At 49.3% G+C, this 13,860-nt stretch overlaps 1 protein-coding gene across 1 annotated transcript in view; it reads left to right on the forward strand.

The window, feature by feature from the left end:
• The window catches only part of GALNT14 (polypeptide N-acetylgalactosaminyltransferase 14), a 90,814-nt gene that overhangs the window by 66,373 nt on the left and 10,581 nt on the right, over positions 1 to 13,860 (forward strand). Inside the window, exons 7-11 of the mRNA XM_021537019.3 lie at positions 3,312 to 3,399; positions 4,035 to 4,119; positions 5,497 to 5,600; positions 10,018 to 10,144; positions 12,694 to 12,786. Of these exons, the coding sequence (XP_021392694.2) occupies positions 3,312 to 3,399; positions 4,035 to 4,119; positions 5,497 to 5,600; positions 10,018 to 10,144; positions 12,694 to 12,786 (497 nt within the window). The remainder of the gene's footprint in view (positions 1 to 3,311; positions 3,400 to 4,034; positions 4,120 to 5,496; positions 5,601 to 10,017; positions 10,145 to 12,693; positions 12,787 to 13,860) is intronic.

The raw sequence follows: 13,860 nt of genomic DNA on the forward strand, positions 1-13,860 counted from the left end.
TATCATCGATCGTGGCTCCGGTGGAGTTATGAGAACACATGCTGTGATATCCCACTGGAGCCTCATGGCTGGACTGTCCAGGGTGGGATTTACTCCTAAACTTTACAGCATCACTTGTTCCTCTGTGCTTTTTAAAGGCAGGCATTCCTTGCTTTTTGACAGAGCCCCGCTTGTACTTCAGTGAGGACTATCCAGAGCAGTTTCCTCTTTCCCAGGCAGAGCTTTTGATGTGTTTTGTCAGGAGAAGGGCATCGAAGGCAGCAGGAAGGGGGCTGGCAGATCTTCTTTCCCACAGCCGCAGGATGGTGCCCCATATCCAGCATCCATGGGGTAGGTGAGCGTGAATGCCATGTGCAGCATCACCATAGGAGTGTCAGTGCCTTGTGATCTGAATGCAGCATCAAGCACACACATCACCTCTGTGAACTCTTCTGGATTGAATCTTTCCCCAGCTGGAAGGAAATAAGGCAGTCTGTAAGCTTGCAGTGCTGCTCATGCTGCCCTGACCTTGCCCAGTATCTTGCAGCCTCAGGCAGCAGGGGAGATGTACTACAAGAGTGTTGAGGAACCTGCCAAGCCAGAGGGGTCCAGCTTTCCTGCTTTTTAACTGCTCACAGAAGCTGCAGGATAGGGGCAGAGTCCTCAGATTCCTTCTTCCAGGCCCACCGTACCCATCCTTGCCAGCTGGGTTAAGGTATTGATCAGTGAAGTGTATGAAATGTTACTGCTGCCACCTTCAGGCTGTGCTCTAGAGATGGGCTCCCTGTCCAACTGCTCCATGAGGATCAGCTGCCTAGGAGGAGCATTTTCTCACTCTATTGCTCCCAGGAACAGTCTGTTTTGAGCTAATGTGGTTTAAGTTCCCAGCAAATGAGCAGTGAGTGCCTCAAGGCACACCCATCACTTTGCCACCACAGCCCAGCCACCCCGCTCTTTGCTTCTCTTATTTTCTCTGCCAGAGCAGCTATTCCTGCCACTTTCCATGGTGGGAAGTGCCAGAGCCCATGTGTGCCACCATGCAGCCATGTGGAGGTGCCCCTCAAGCTCCACCTCGAGCTTTCTGAGCAGCTGATGACTCTCCCCATCCGAGGCTGATGCTCACTGGTGGGTGTGGGCAGCACATAACCAGTGCATGGATTTGGAAACCAGCAGGAAGAGCAAGTGATGGAGTGTGGGGGAAAGAGAGAGAGCCTGGGGGATCTCAGCCCTGTGCCTGGGAGGGTGCCTGTCTCAGGGAGCAGCAGTGATGGTCAGTGTCTCACACCAGCATGTTTGCAAATGCATAGCTGAGCACGTGGGCCTGGGCTCTTATTTGTACTTAGGGAACAAATATCTCTAAAGTCATTAATGGTGCATTTCAACTGAGTAACTTCTCTAAAAATGTAATTATCCATCCCGAGGTATTTTTACAGTATGACTCAACTAGCTTGTCCCAAAACTGGATTTTCAAATGGCACTGGGATGAACCAATGAATGGTGACTCCCCACTCCCAGGTCAAATACCCACAGTCTGGTGCTTTCCTGGGATAAAGGAGACATATGAAGGGCAGCCTGCCTAATCTTTGCCTAATCCTGCTATGGGGCCAGAGGAGCAACTGTTGCCCTTTTTGTTGTCCATTACAAGGTTAGGATGTAGAGGCTGAGAGCCACCCTGCAGCCAAGGTCCTTCTCCAAGGCTGAAATATATCTGTTATTTTCAGGACCATTTTCAGAGTTTTTTCCTGTTGGTTTAGATCTGTACATTGGTGTGCTTGAGAAGGGTATTGCAGAAATTAATTCTCAGATTTTTGAGAGAGAATTGAAGGCTTGGGTGTTGTTAATATTAGCATGCCCTGGTATGGGTGGGTAGCAAAAAAACCCAGAAAGATGAAGCTGCCTATAATAAGATTGGGTACTCAGCCCAAAATAAATCATAGCAACAGCACTGTGCTCTTGAGCATGCCGTGCTTTTCTTTTGAGGGTCAGAGAGACCTTCATGAAAGCTGAGTAAAAATATGTGTTCTCAGGACATGGCAGGGAAAGCGAAGCAGGGAGAAGACAGCACTTCTCAAGGTTAGCATCTTGCAGTAGTGCTCTCAGCCCAGATGTGAAGGGGATTTTCTTACAAGAAGTTGTGCCATGCAGTGAGTAGCAGTGAATTGAAGCTGGGGGTGGTGTCAGCTAGCTAGAAGTGCTCACCAGTAAGATGCTTGAGGGGCAGGTTTTAAATGAGTGGATGCAATCCTTTCCCTGCACTGCTCAACACACAAAGCAGATGCTTTGCTTAAAACCTTCCCTCTAGCCTGAGGCAATTAAAGGATACTTGGCTGTACTGAGCTGTGGCAGCTTGGGGGGCCCTGTGCAGCAGCCACGATGGATTTGGTGGGTTTGAAAGGCTCACCGTGCTTGGATGTGGCTTGTGTTTCCCTGTGCAGTTCAGAGGTGCAGCAGACCTTGCCCTTTCAGTGAGATGTTTGACTCACAGAAAGTGATGGTGAGACCCCTGGCTTGACCCTGTTATGGAAATACCAAGTATTTGTCATGCTCAATTGGAAAATCAGCTCTAGTCCAGCTCCCAGCTCATGGCCTTTGGTTGCTTCTTCCTACAGCTGCATTTGAATTCTTCTTTGTCAGGACTAATTTCTAAAACAAAGTCTTTCCCCAGTGAGAGAGCAAGCCCGAGTGTGCTCAGATGCTTTGCTTTGTATAGCTGTGAAAAACAATTTGATCTGGTGAGGGTAAAACCTTGAAGTTTGAGCTATAATTGGAGTTTGGGATTTTTGAAAAGAAAAAGGGAGATAAGAGACCAGTCAAAGCTGTCAGAGTCTCTTCCTCCTGTAGATATTTTTGTTCATAACTGTTTGTATAATCTCTTTGCCCATAACAAGATGTTAATTAAATCACCACCAACTATTTTGAATAAATCAGGTCTTTCTTTTTTAACCCTTTTCCAACTTTGGCAAAACTAACTATACTGCAATAGTTGGTGCATTAAAAAAAATACCCATATTTAAGCTATGTTTTTCCTCTGTCATTTCAATTGCCTGTTTGTGACTTGACTTCTGAAATCCTGTTAAAAGTATTTAAGGGAGGTGAAAGGGGAATATTTTGGTGAATTTGTAAAAGGCAGAAGGAGCTTTGCATCCAGCCCAGCCAGTTGCAAAGTACAGGCACAGTCTGAGGAAGAGGAGGCAGTGAGGGACACTTGTCCCTGGTAAAACCAAATGACACCAGTGTTTCCAGGCACTTGATGTCTCCAGGAGTTTGGTGCCCCTTGCCCATTTTGAATGGTGTCATCTGAACTCACGGGTGTTTTTGCTTCTGCTTTGCAGGATCCCACCCGAGTGGTCAGTCCCGTTATTGATATCATCAACCTGGACACTTTTGCCTATGTGGCAGCTTCCTCAGACCTCAGAGGAGGTGAGTCCAAGCTTTGTGCATGTCCTGTGGGCATCCATTCCATGGTGGGCATGTGCACTGGCCTTTGCCACACCTCTATTTCCTGCTGCCTCCCAAAAAAGCACATGAACCCTGCTCAGTGCTGCTGCTGGCTGCTCAACACACGGGTGTGGTGTGAGCAGTGGGCTTGCTGCAGTGAAGGAGGCAGTAAGGCAGGAAAGAAGTGTCACGTCAAAGGCACCCTGGGCAGCACTGAGGGCGACAGGAGGAGATGGGAGATGTCTAGGCAACAACTGGAAGATGCAAGTGTAGTGCTTATTAGTATGCCTGTCCTATTTGGAGCACACAGTATCCATCAGGGCATGCTTCTGTGTGCACAGGGGGGACTAGGTTGCAGCAGCAGCTTTAATTCTGACTTTTCCTGCCTTTGGAGCACTTGACTTTGAAATTGTAATGCAATGTGCTGTTTCTTGTTCATATGTAGTAGTAAAATATGTTAGGCATTGGACTTTTCGCTCAAGAACTGCATCTCTGTGGCTTAAGTCATTTGAAAGTGGGGAAAATGTTCCATCAAACACAACTTTGGCAGCCTGCATTGCCTCCTAATCCATATCAATTTCTAATTTCCCCATGGCACTTCTCTACTCTGGTTTTAGGTTTTGACTGGAGTCTGCATTTCAAATGGGAGCAGCTTTCCCCGGAGCAGAAAGCCAAACGACTCGATCCCACCGAGCCCATTAAGTAAGTCAGGAGGGGAAAGGAAGCACCCGAGTAACAACGAGGGGCAGGACAGGCTTCTCATGTGACATCACATGTGTCCCCATGCACCACAGCAGTGTGCAGTCTCTTCCAGGACAGCTCTGAACTTCTAGTACCTCTAGTGAGCTCCTGGCTGGCCTGGGTTTTGCAGTACAGCTTCACCTTCCAACACTGAGGCCTGAGAATGCCACAAAGATGGAAGAGGTGTATTTATGGTTACGGGAATTTTGATAGTGCTAAGGATTATGGTTAGGGGAAAAGCCCAGTGCTGAAGCAAACTGCTTCTCTCAGTTCAGCTACCACTTAAAAATAAGGCACTGTCCTCATGATAAACTTGGTGCCTAGTCCAGCCTTCCCAGATCAGCACTGATCTTCTCTTCCTCCCTAAGACTCCTCAGAAACAGGGACGTGCAGGAGAGAGAGCAAAGCTGAACAGGAGAGGAGGTGCCATCTGTCCTCATGCCATGTGATGGAGGGGGTCCTTTATTATGCTGGAAATCTCTGCTGGCAGCAAGCCTGGTGCTGGTGTCTGCAGCCCCAGACAGATGTGAGGCGTGGAGGACCCCCAAGTATAGGGGGAAGCTCAGGGCCTCAGAAGGCTCCCAGGCAGGAGAAAAGCACTGCTTCTCCATAGGATACTGCTGTTAACAGGAGCTCTCGCTTCCCACAGGCTGGCCTTGCATTCCTGATCACTCTGCAGTGTAGGACACTGGAGATTAGCCTGGGCACAGCAATCACCCCAGTTTCTTGCAAGCCTATACTGAGACATCCACACTGTCTCAAATTGAATGGAGATGGGACTTGTGCCAGCAAGCAGCAAGTCTCCTCAAGCTATCTTCTGGGTCTGCCCTCCCCTCCTCCACGGGCCTTCTCTGCGCAGTTTTCTTAGCTAATCTGAAGAAAGAAAAATAACCCTGGTTTGAAATAAAGATCACACAGCTAGTGATGGCTTTTAAAAAGCCCTTCTGAATTGGCTCTGCCTTCCTCTCCCCGGTGGAATGGTGCTCTTAATAGGCTGGCTCCAGGCAAAAAGCCCGTCTGAGTGAATAACCCCTGAGTGCTAAGTGCATTTTTGATGCTGAAGCCTACAATCAGGGCTGTCAACTTTGGGCTTGTAGGAGTTGTGCTGACGGGTGCATTAGCCAGTCATTAAGTGCCAGGCAATTTGTGATTGGCAGCAAAACACCAAAGCAGCTGAAAGAAAGGGGTCGATACATTTTGGGGTGTTTTGTCCTTTTATTGGTGAGAAGGTGATGTCCTGGTCATGGAAGAGGAGGCAGAGGGAAGGGCTGCTTCGGTGCATCCAGGTCCTGCAGCAGTACTTGAGAGTGTGTACTCTTCTCCTTGTCCATTCTTCAGGACACCCATCATTGCTGGGGGGCTGTTTGTGATCGACAAGGCCTGGTTCAACCACCTGGGGAAGTACGACAGTGCCATGGACATCTGGGGTGGGGAGAACTTTGGTGAGTTGTTTCTTCATCCTCCTATGCCTTGCTGTATTGGCTTCCCTTTCTGAGTCATGCAGGATGGATACAAGGTCATTTCAGACTTCACTTTGAATGTTCTGGGTGGTTTCCCTCATTTACATTCATAGGTTGTGGTCTTAGGAGAATGAGAGATCCAGCAACCACAAATGATGGGAAGCGGGCAACTGTTGGTACTTGGGACCACCTGCCTTCCGTGCTGCTTTGATTTCCTGTAGGCAAATACTTCAACCACACACTTTTCAGCTTTGGTGTTACCAACAGATGAGAGAACACTACATGCACCCTTCTATTCCTTCCTGATCTTATTTTCTCCTTAATAAAGAACAGAATTTGTCTTAATCCATTCATGACAGCATTTCCAAGCTATGAATGGAGGTATCAGTCCCTCCTTGAGTTTGCAGAGTACCTGAAACTGTAGCTCCATCAGCATGCAGCAAACAGGTGGCAGAGTGCCAGGGCTGCTTATCCATTCCTGTATCCCTGGATGGCTGAGAGCTGCCTGTCTCTCTCTGATACTATCACTTTTCCTGCACCAAAAAAAAAGGGTACTCACCTAAATTCTGTCACCTCTGGCCCTTATCATGGGACAAGATGGACATAAAGAAATCTCCTGCAAGCACACTTGAGAGGGCACATGAAAGAGGCAACAGCCTGTCCCTTGTCCCCTTGTCAAACAGAACTGGATTGGGCTGGGCTGTTCTCCCTTTGGAACTGCAGTGATGCTGTGGATCAGAACAACAGACTGTGCCCAGTAAAGAAGGGGGAGGCACTCGATGTCAGGCAGACAGATGAGAACCTGGCTTTAGTAGCTTGCACCTCTGGGGAGTGGGGCTAGCCAGGAAGCTCTTGTGTCTCAGCACACACAGCGATGCTGTCAGTCATCCAAGGGAGCAGATGCTGCTGCCTTGCAGTAATCCATCCGCTGCCTGGCACTGGTGTTTCCTTCACATGCCTTGTCCCCTAGATATATTTTATTTATTTCTATCTTGTTATGCAGTGGGAATCTCACTCTTTCATGCTTTCTCTCTGGGGGAAGGTGTCTTGCCTCTGGACTGACCTGAAGTATCTGAGTGGGGTGGCTGTGAGGAAACGTGGGAGGGGAGTGGCAGCCCTCCCACCTCCCCTGCTGGATCAATAGCCCAAACAAAGCATTCAAGAAGGGAACTAGACAGGAGAGGAGCTGCCATGCTGTGCCTGACCTGCTGTCTGTCTGTTCCTGTCATAAGTCTCTGACAGCAGCCAGCAGGAGCTGCTCCTGGGAGATGAACAGTGACAGGACAGCCTGCTCTTGGGGGAAGCTCCATCCTGGCAGCTTTCCCATGCCCTGTAACAGCAGGCATTGTGCTCCTTATGCCTGGTTGTGGCCCATCCTGCAGAGGAGAGGTTTCCCTTACTGGTGCTATTCCCCAGGAGACTGGTCCTGATCAAACACTCACTGGTAGTGCTGCAGGGTATACCATGGCCTCGTGTGACAAAGGAGAGCAAAATCAAGGTTAACATTGCAACAACAAAGTGCAGGTCCGCATAGCAGCAGGGCAGATCCTATCTTGCCCATCTTCCTGGGAGCAGAAGCATGCTTGGCTCACAGCTCCATCTCCTGCAGGTGTGGCAGTCGAGGACAGTGTGTCCCATCTCTCCTTTGCACCCTGCTGGCCTGGGCCAGCTCTGAGCAGGAAATGGACAGCAGGAGCTGACATGGTTGTTTTGGGCACTTGCAGTGAACCATGCTCTTCCTGGTAGCTCAGTCCTGAGGAGGAGCAGGACTCTGGTCCTGAGGAGCAGCACTGCTGCCCTTAATGTTATTGATGGGGCAGCTAGAGGGGGCTGGAGGCTTCAGGCAGAACAAAAGTGAGCGTGTTTGGCTTTGAAGGAGGACACTGTAGGTGTTTTGCACCCTAAATTTACTGAATTCCCTGTACATGAGTAATGGCAGGAAGGACTTGCAGGCCAGCAAGAAGTGCTAGAGGTATTTTGCTGAATGAGGGCTGAGTTCCACGCACCCCAACATGTACTGCTCACACCCCTCCTGGGCGTCACTTGGAGGGGCTGTGTGCATTGGCAACATCTCCTGAGGGTCAAGGGAAGCACACTGTTGGTTCCTGCTCTCCTGGCTCCTCTGAGTTGACCCTGTACATGCTTTAGTTGTTACTTCAATTTGCCTTCCCTTGGGACACTTAGCTCTTGGCTGCATGTCTGGAGACCTTGTTTGTTACCTGCCATGGATGGCTCCATGGGTGATCCCTCCCTGTGGAAACTTGTGCTTTTATTGCTCCTGCTGTACCTGGAGCAGGCTCTGCAGGGTGCAGCAAGCCTGAAGCAGAGAGCTCAGACTCCTCAGCATCTCCTGTGCACTGTGTCCTCATTCCAGTTCATAATACACAGAGATGACCTCTTCACTAGGCTTTAAAAAGATCAGGCAAGGACTGAATGGTGCGAGTCTTTCCCTTTCAGCACACCAGGGAGCTGCTCTTCTCCCAGGCTGAGCAGAAGGACCAGAGGAGGGGAAGGCAGCTTGCAGTAGCCACGCTGTGCTCCACAGCTGCTCAGCTGGTTGTCCCTTGTATCAGGTGTCCTTGCGGCTGACACAGCAGTGCCAGCAGAGTGGCCAGTGCTGTGACACACAGACAAGTGACAGCAGCAGCCACGTGCGAGGAGAACCGAGAGCAGCAGCTTAGAGTGGCCGCATCCTGCCATAATCTCATTTCCCTGCAGCTGTGATTAAGCTTGCTCCCAGTATAGCACCAGGACATGGCACAAGGGCATGTTTTATTGGCCTCTTAATACCCAGCACTGGGGAAAGTGGTGAGGCTCCAGCTGCTGTTGGCAGCTCTTGCATGTAAACACAGCAGTGAAGGGAAGGGAATTTATGGGAAGGAATACTGCTCCCTGCTGTGCTTTCCCACCCCTGCCATTGCTTGTCCCTGCTGTGGGATGCCAGGGCCAGCTGTTGGGGATGAGATCAAGGCCTTGAATTTTGGACCCAGGCATCAAGACAAGAAGCCTTTGCAGATGTGTCAGCCTCCCCTTTCCATTAGCTCAGGAGCAGGTGGGTGTGCTGGGAGTGGGATGGGAGCAGCATGAACTTGGCTTCCACCTCTGCAGCAGCTCGGGGCTGAGCTGTGTGTGCTCAGAGGGCTTTGGTGGTCCAGGCTCCAATTGGCCTTGCTCCCTGATGCTGTGAGCTGTTTTTGGAGGGATGGAAGCTTTGTAAGCCAGCAGTGCCTGCCCTTGGAGGAGAAAGAGTCCTGTTGGAACTGCCCAATTCCTGCCGTAGGTGCTTGTCTTGCCAGCATCTGACCTGGGGACAAGTCATCCTTGTGCTGGCATATATGAGGGGACTGCTGGGAGCACAAGCTGGCAAAGACCATGGGTGTTCTCCTGTCTTAATTCTGTAGTTAAATGGAGAGGGAGGGGTGGATGTGAAAGCAATTACTAATTTTGCAGTAGATACATGTTACATACATCTCTGCACTGTCAACAGATGATAAAATAGGATTCAGAGAACTGCAGAAGCCTTTTCATTTTAATTTCATTTCTTTTCCGCGCTGGTTCTATCTGAGCATGACTGTCTGACAATAGAGCTACAGATTCATAGCTTCATAAGCATCAGGACCAGATGGACCCATTAGATCAGCCATGCTGCTTATCCTTCCTACCTCATCCAGCTCCCTGCCAAGAGCTTTATAACTTCTGGTGTCAGTTGTGCCACAGGCTCATTTTCCTTGAGAAGGGCCCTGTGGGCCAGCCATAGAGTGGTTTGGAGTGACTGAGAGACATTTCCCATACTGACAACTTATCCTGTTTTTTGGGGTAATCCCTCCCACTGCTGACCTTTGCTTGTGTGGAGGTGTGTGCCTTACTTGACTGCAGCATTGGCACTCAAGGCCCAGAGTACCTCGTCTGGGTAAGCTCCTGTCCATTTTGGGACAGGTGATGACAGATGCACAGCTCTGTTCACTTTGCAGGGTCAGTGGTGGATTCATAAAGATGATGACATTTGTAGTCATTAATGGAGAGAATTCATAGCTTCTCCTGCTGAACTTGAGAGCCCTTTGGAGGGAAGTGACTCTGAAACAGGCAGTGCAGAAGTAATAAGGGAGGCACAAAACTGGCGAGAGGATTCTGCAGTGTATGAAAAGGGACCTGCTTACGGTCTCACACTTGCCATTGTGATTGCACCTGCTGTGCTAGAGGCAGGTTTCAAGTGCACTGACTTCAAACAGCTTGCAAAGAAGCTTTGAAATTTGCTTTTAAGGCCGTTGTGCCTAGGAAAGCCCATCTGGTAATTGATTTACCCCAGTTTAATGTTGCAGAGGATGAAGTAAGAGGTAATACCAGGATTCAGACTGCTTTAGGACAGAAAGACAAAGTGCTGAAACTGCTTCTCTTACAGAAATCTCTTTCCGTGTGTGGATGTGTGGGGGGAGCCTGGAAATCATCCCCTGCAGCCGTGTTGGGCACGTCTTTCGGAAGAAACATCCCTACGTCTTTCCAGAGGGAAATGCCAATACATACATTAAGTAAGTAGTTTGCACTTGCTTTTTTGGTTTTTTTGTGAATCAGCCTTGTAGAGAGAGGGGGGAGCAGAGAAGACAGGCAGGAAAGTTTGTTTGGAAACTTTGAAATATCCTTGGGCAGGAATTTCTTGAGCTGAAGAAAATGTAAGTCAATACAGCTGTCCCATAGGATTTCTCCAGTGTTGAGAGTATGACAGAAATAGGACATTTATATGGTAGTTTTCATCAGCACAGAAATGGAGGGATGGCCCCAGCACATCCCTGAGTGCTGGCTGCTGGGACATCAAATGGTTTAGACCTTGAGGTCATCAGAACACATTTATGATGACCTGAAATCAGGCTGCCAGCAATGTCTGTCAGTAGCCAGTGACCTAGGCTGAGGGCTCAGTGTGGCTCAGCTGAACCAGAAAATTTGGTTCCCAGTGCCTCTCTGGGATGGAAGCCACACATCTTGCTGGAGAGGGTGGCTCTGTCTCCAGGCTGGTGCTCTCTCCTGACCAGAGGCAGCACCTGGCTGGCTTGGACGCCAAAGGGACTGCTAGGGCATACCAGCTGAAGGGCACCTCTCCTCACACACAGGAACACAGACTGAATCAAATACTGAAAGGGCTGTCTGAAAGGGGCTAAGATCCTGGAAGCATCCTAGGCAAAGAAGAAGGAAATCCAGAAGTGGGAATAGGCATGGGAAAGATGATCAGAGCAACTAGTGAGATCAGGAAGGATTTCCTCCCTTTTTAGAGTGTGAGGGTGAATGTTGTTGCTTAAGTGAATGACAGAGAAAAGCACTGGGGGCACTTTGAGTAAATGCAGGGTTGTTTCTGAGCTAAGCTGCAGCTGTGAGTGCTCACACAGCAGGCTTTCCTTTTAGTGTGGGCTTCCTACTGTCAGAGGGAGCCAGCGGCATTTGTGAAGACCCAGGTATCTGCCACAAGTTACTGCTGACCCAGGCTCTCCGCAGCTTCCTCAGACTTTGCTTAAGACAAGGGGGAGTGCAAATTACACCTCTCATTAACACCTAATGTGTGATTTCCAGTCCCACAGTGGGTGGAGCAGGAAGGGGATGGCAGTGACCGGCACAGGGCATCATCAAGGGGCAGAGCACAACTTTGAGAATCGCTAGGAGGGCTCTTGGTTTCAGTAGTGAAGCAAGACTACTTGAGAGGGGCCTCGGATGGGGCAAACTCTCCCCTGTCAGAGTCACTGCAAACCTGAGTGAAGAGGTGGTGCCTGCATTGCATCACCTGCAGGAGGAGCAAGGGGAGCTTGAATGGGTACAGCTCTTCTGACTCCCTGCCAGGCACAAGCCTCTGGGGACTTCGGGGAGTCCGTGTCATGCCTGGGTGTGAGCCTTGGTACTTACCCCTGCGTTTCTTGTAAACTCAAATGAGATCAGGAAGCCAAACAAAGGAACCTTGCACTCCGGGGAAGGCTAGGTACAGATGTAGACACTGATTTAGTCATCTCTTGAGCAAGAGCACTTAGACTATTGCCTTAGAGAGAGAGGAGGAAGCCCATGAATCAGCAAGGAACTGAGAATCAGTCTGGAGAAAAGTACCTGTAGGCATCAGGAGCTGGGATGTTATTAACCTTAGGGTATCTATCAGCCTTAATGTTACCGTGTATAGAGAACAGAAGCAGCTCCTGGCAACCTGATGCTCTGTAGCACTTCTGTTTAAATAGAGGTGTTTGCAAAAATAATCTCCACCTGTCTGCCAGATACTGGTTGCTTTTCCACAGAGCCCCTACTTCAGTGTGAGAGACAGTTCAGGCTCCAGTGTAGTGCTGGCTTCATGTGCAGAATAATCCTTTTCTGGGCACCTGGGGCTTGGCTGGATCCAGAGCCTGCCTACAGCACCTGCAGCTTAGTGGTGTGGCAGCAATAGCTTGGAGACTCTGGTCTGCCTTGGAGCAGGAGACTGGAGGACTCCTTGATCTGGGCAGGGACAGGCAGATAGGCATGGAACAGGAAATGGATTTGCAAGAGGAGTTAAAGCCATCTGAGGCCAACAGATTTGCTGAGGTTCAGAAACCTTCTGCAGACACCTGGCTGATGTGGGAGAGTGGAATTCGTGCCGCAGCACAGTGATGGGGCCACTTTAAGTTTTGAATGCTGAGGTTTGCCTCAGTGAAATCCAGGAGTGCAAAGCAGGAGAGTCCATTCAGGACTGAAACAAAGGAAATACTTGCAAAGTTTTGGCAAACTTTTCAGAGCTCCATCCCAGCCACTAAATAAAACCCCAGGCATTCCTGTCTTGGAGATAATGCTTAAGACAAACTTCAGTTCTGACTCTGGTGGATGCAAAGCATCCAGCTGAGTTTGAAATGGTGAATTCTTTATCCAAGCTTTGTTTGGCATGATGTGTTTGGTCCCTGCAGTGATGGGAAGGAAGGACTACATTCTGTAGAAGTGAGGGATGGGCTGGCTCAGAGGGGGCTTGAGTGAAGACCAAGCTGAGGGTGGGAGGAGGGTAGGGATGGATCAGTTGGTGCATTCTGGAGGATGTCACCCTGCATGCCTCCTTGGTTTCAGCATGTCCCCTTGCCTCCCTCAGGAATACCAAGCGCACAGCTGAGGTGTGGATGGACGAGTTCAAGCAGTACTACTACGCCGCCCGGCCCGCAGCCCAGGGGAGGCCTTTTGGGAAGTAAGGATTCTTCCTGCCCTGCCTGTGCCCTGCCTGTGCCCTGCTTGTGCCCTGCTCATTCCCTGCCTGTGCCCTGCTCATTCCCTGCCTGTGCCCTGCCTGCTGCAGTGGGTGCTCACAGAGATGTTCCCTGCTGTGGAAACCCACCTGTGTTGTTTCTGTAGTGACAATAAAATACTGATGATAGGCACGTGCTACAGCAGTGAGGTGGATAAACTGCCAGTTTAAATGCGGTGCTGGTTTATTCCAGTGAGTGAACCAAATTCAGGGGGGGAAAACCCCCTCTGCCTCTGTCCTGTCCTTGACATAACACAGAACTACTTCTGATCCCAGAGCAGAGTTTGGTAAGGAGAGTCCAGAGGTGTTGGTGGCAGCTGCTAGGCAGGAAAATCATCACATTTTTGACCTGCCGATGCTTTATTGGAAGGCAGCAAGTGTTTGTGTGCAGGGAGTTTTCCATTCATTCTATGAGTCAGAAATGCCTCCCTGTCAGGAGGACTGTAAATATTTGTGTTGCATTTCTCATTTTCACATAGCTCTTAGAAAGTTTCCTTCAGACTCCAAGGGGTTCTGAGTCCAAACTTGAATTCCTTGTGATCACTCTTCAATCTCCAGGATAAATAATTTGAGTCCTGGTGACTCCCCTGTTTCCTCTGAATTAATATTCTCCTCCCATCCATCAGCACAAAATTAAGTAGCAGCTCTGTCCTCTGCTTAGGGTATAGAGAAGTTAACCTATGTGAAAAGGAGGTACTGGAGGCTTCTGACTATTCCATAAAATTCCAGTTCATAACAACCCCACAGCTGGAGGCTGGCCCAGGGAGGAGCTGGAGTTTTGAAAATGTCACTGTACAGCATGATCCTTCAGTAGAAATTTTGTCCTGATTAATAAAAGAAAAGTGTTTCACTGTGTGATTAACTTCTGCTGGCTTACCAGCATGTTTAGGTGCTCTTGCAAATCAAGGCCTCCTGTAGTCCTGTAAACCAAGAGTAACTTAGAATAGCAAACAGCATATTTTAATTTCCCAGTATGTTAATATATTCAGGTAAGGGTTATAGTAGACAGCATACATT

The sequence above is a fragment of the Lonchura striata genome, chromosome 3 (assembly GCF_046129695.1).
Source record: "Lonchura striata isolate bLonStr1 chromosome 3, bLonStr1.mat, whole genome shotgun sequence".
NCBI classification, from domain to species: domain Eukaryota; kingdom Metazoa; phylum Chordata; class Aves; order Passeriformes; family Estrildidae; genus Lonchura; species Lonchura striata.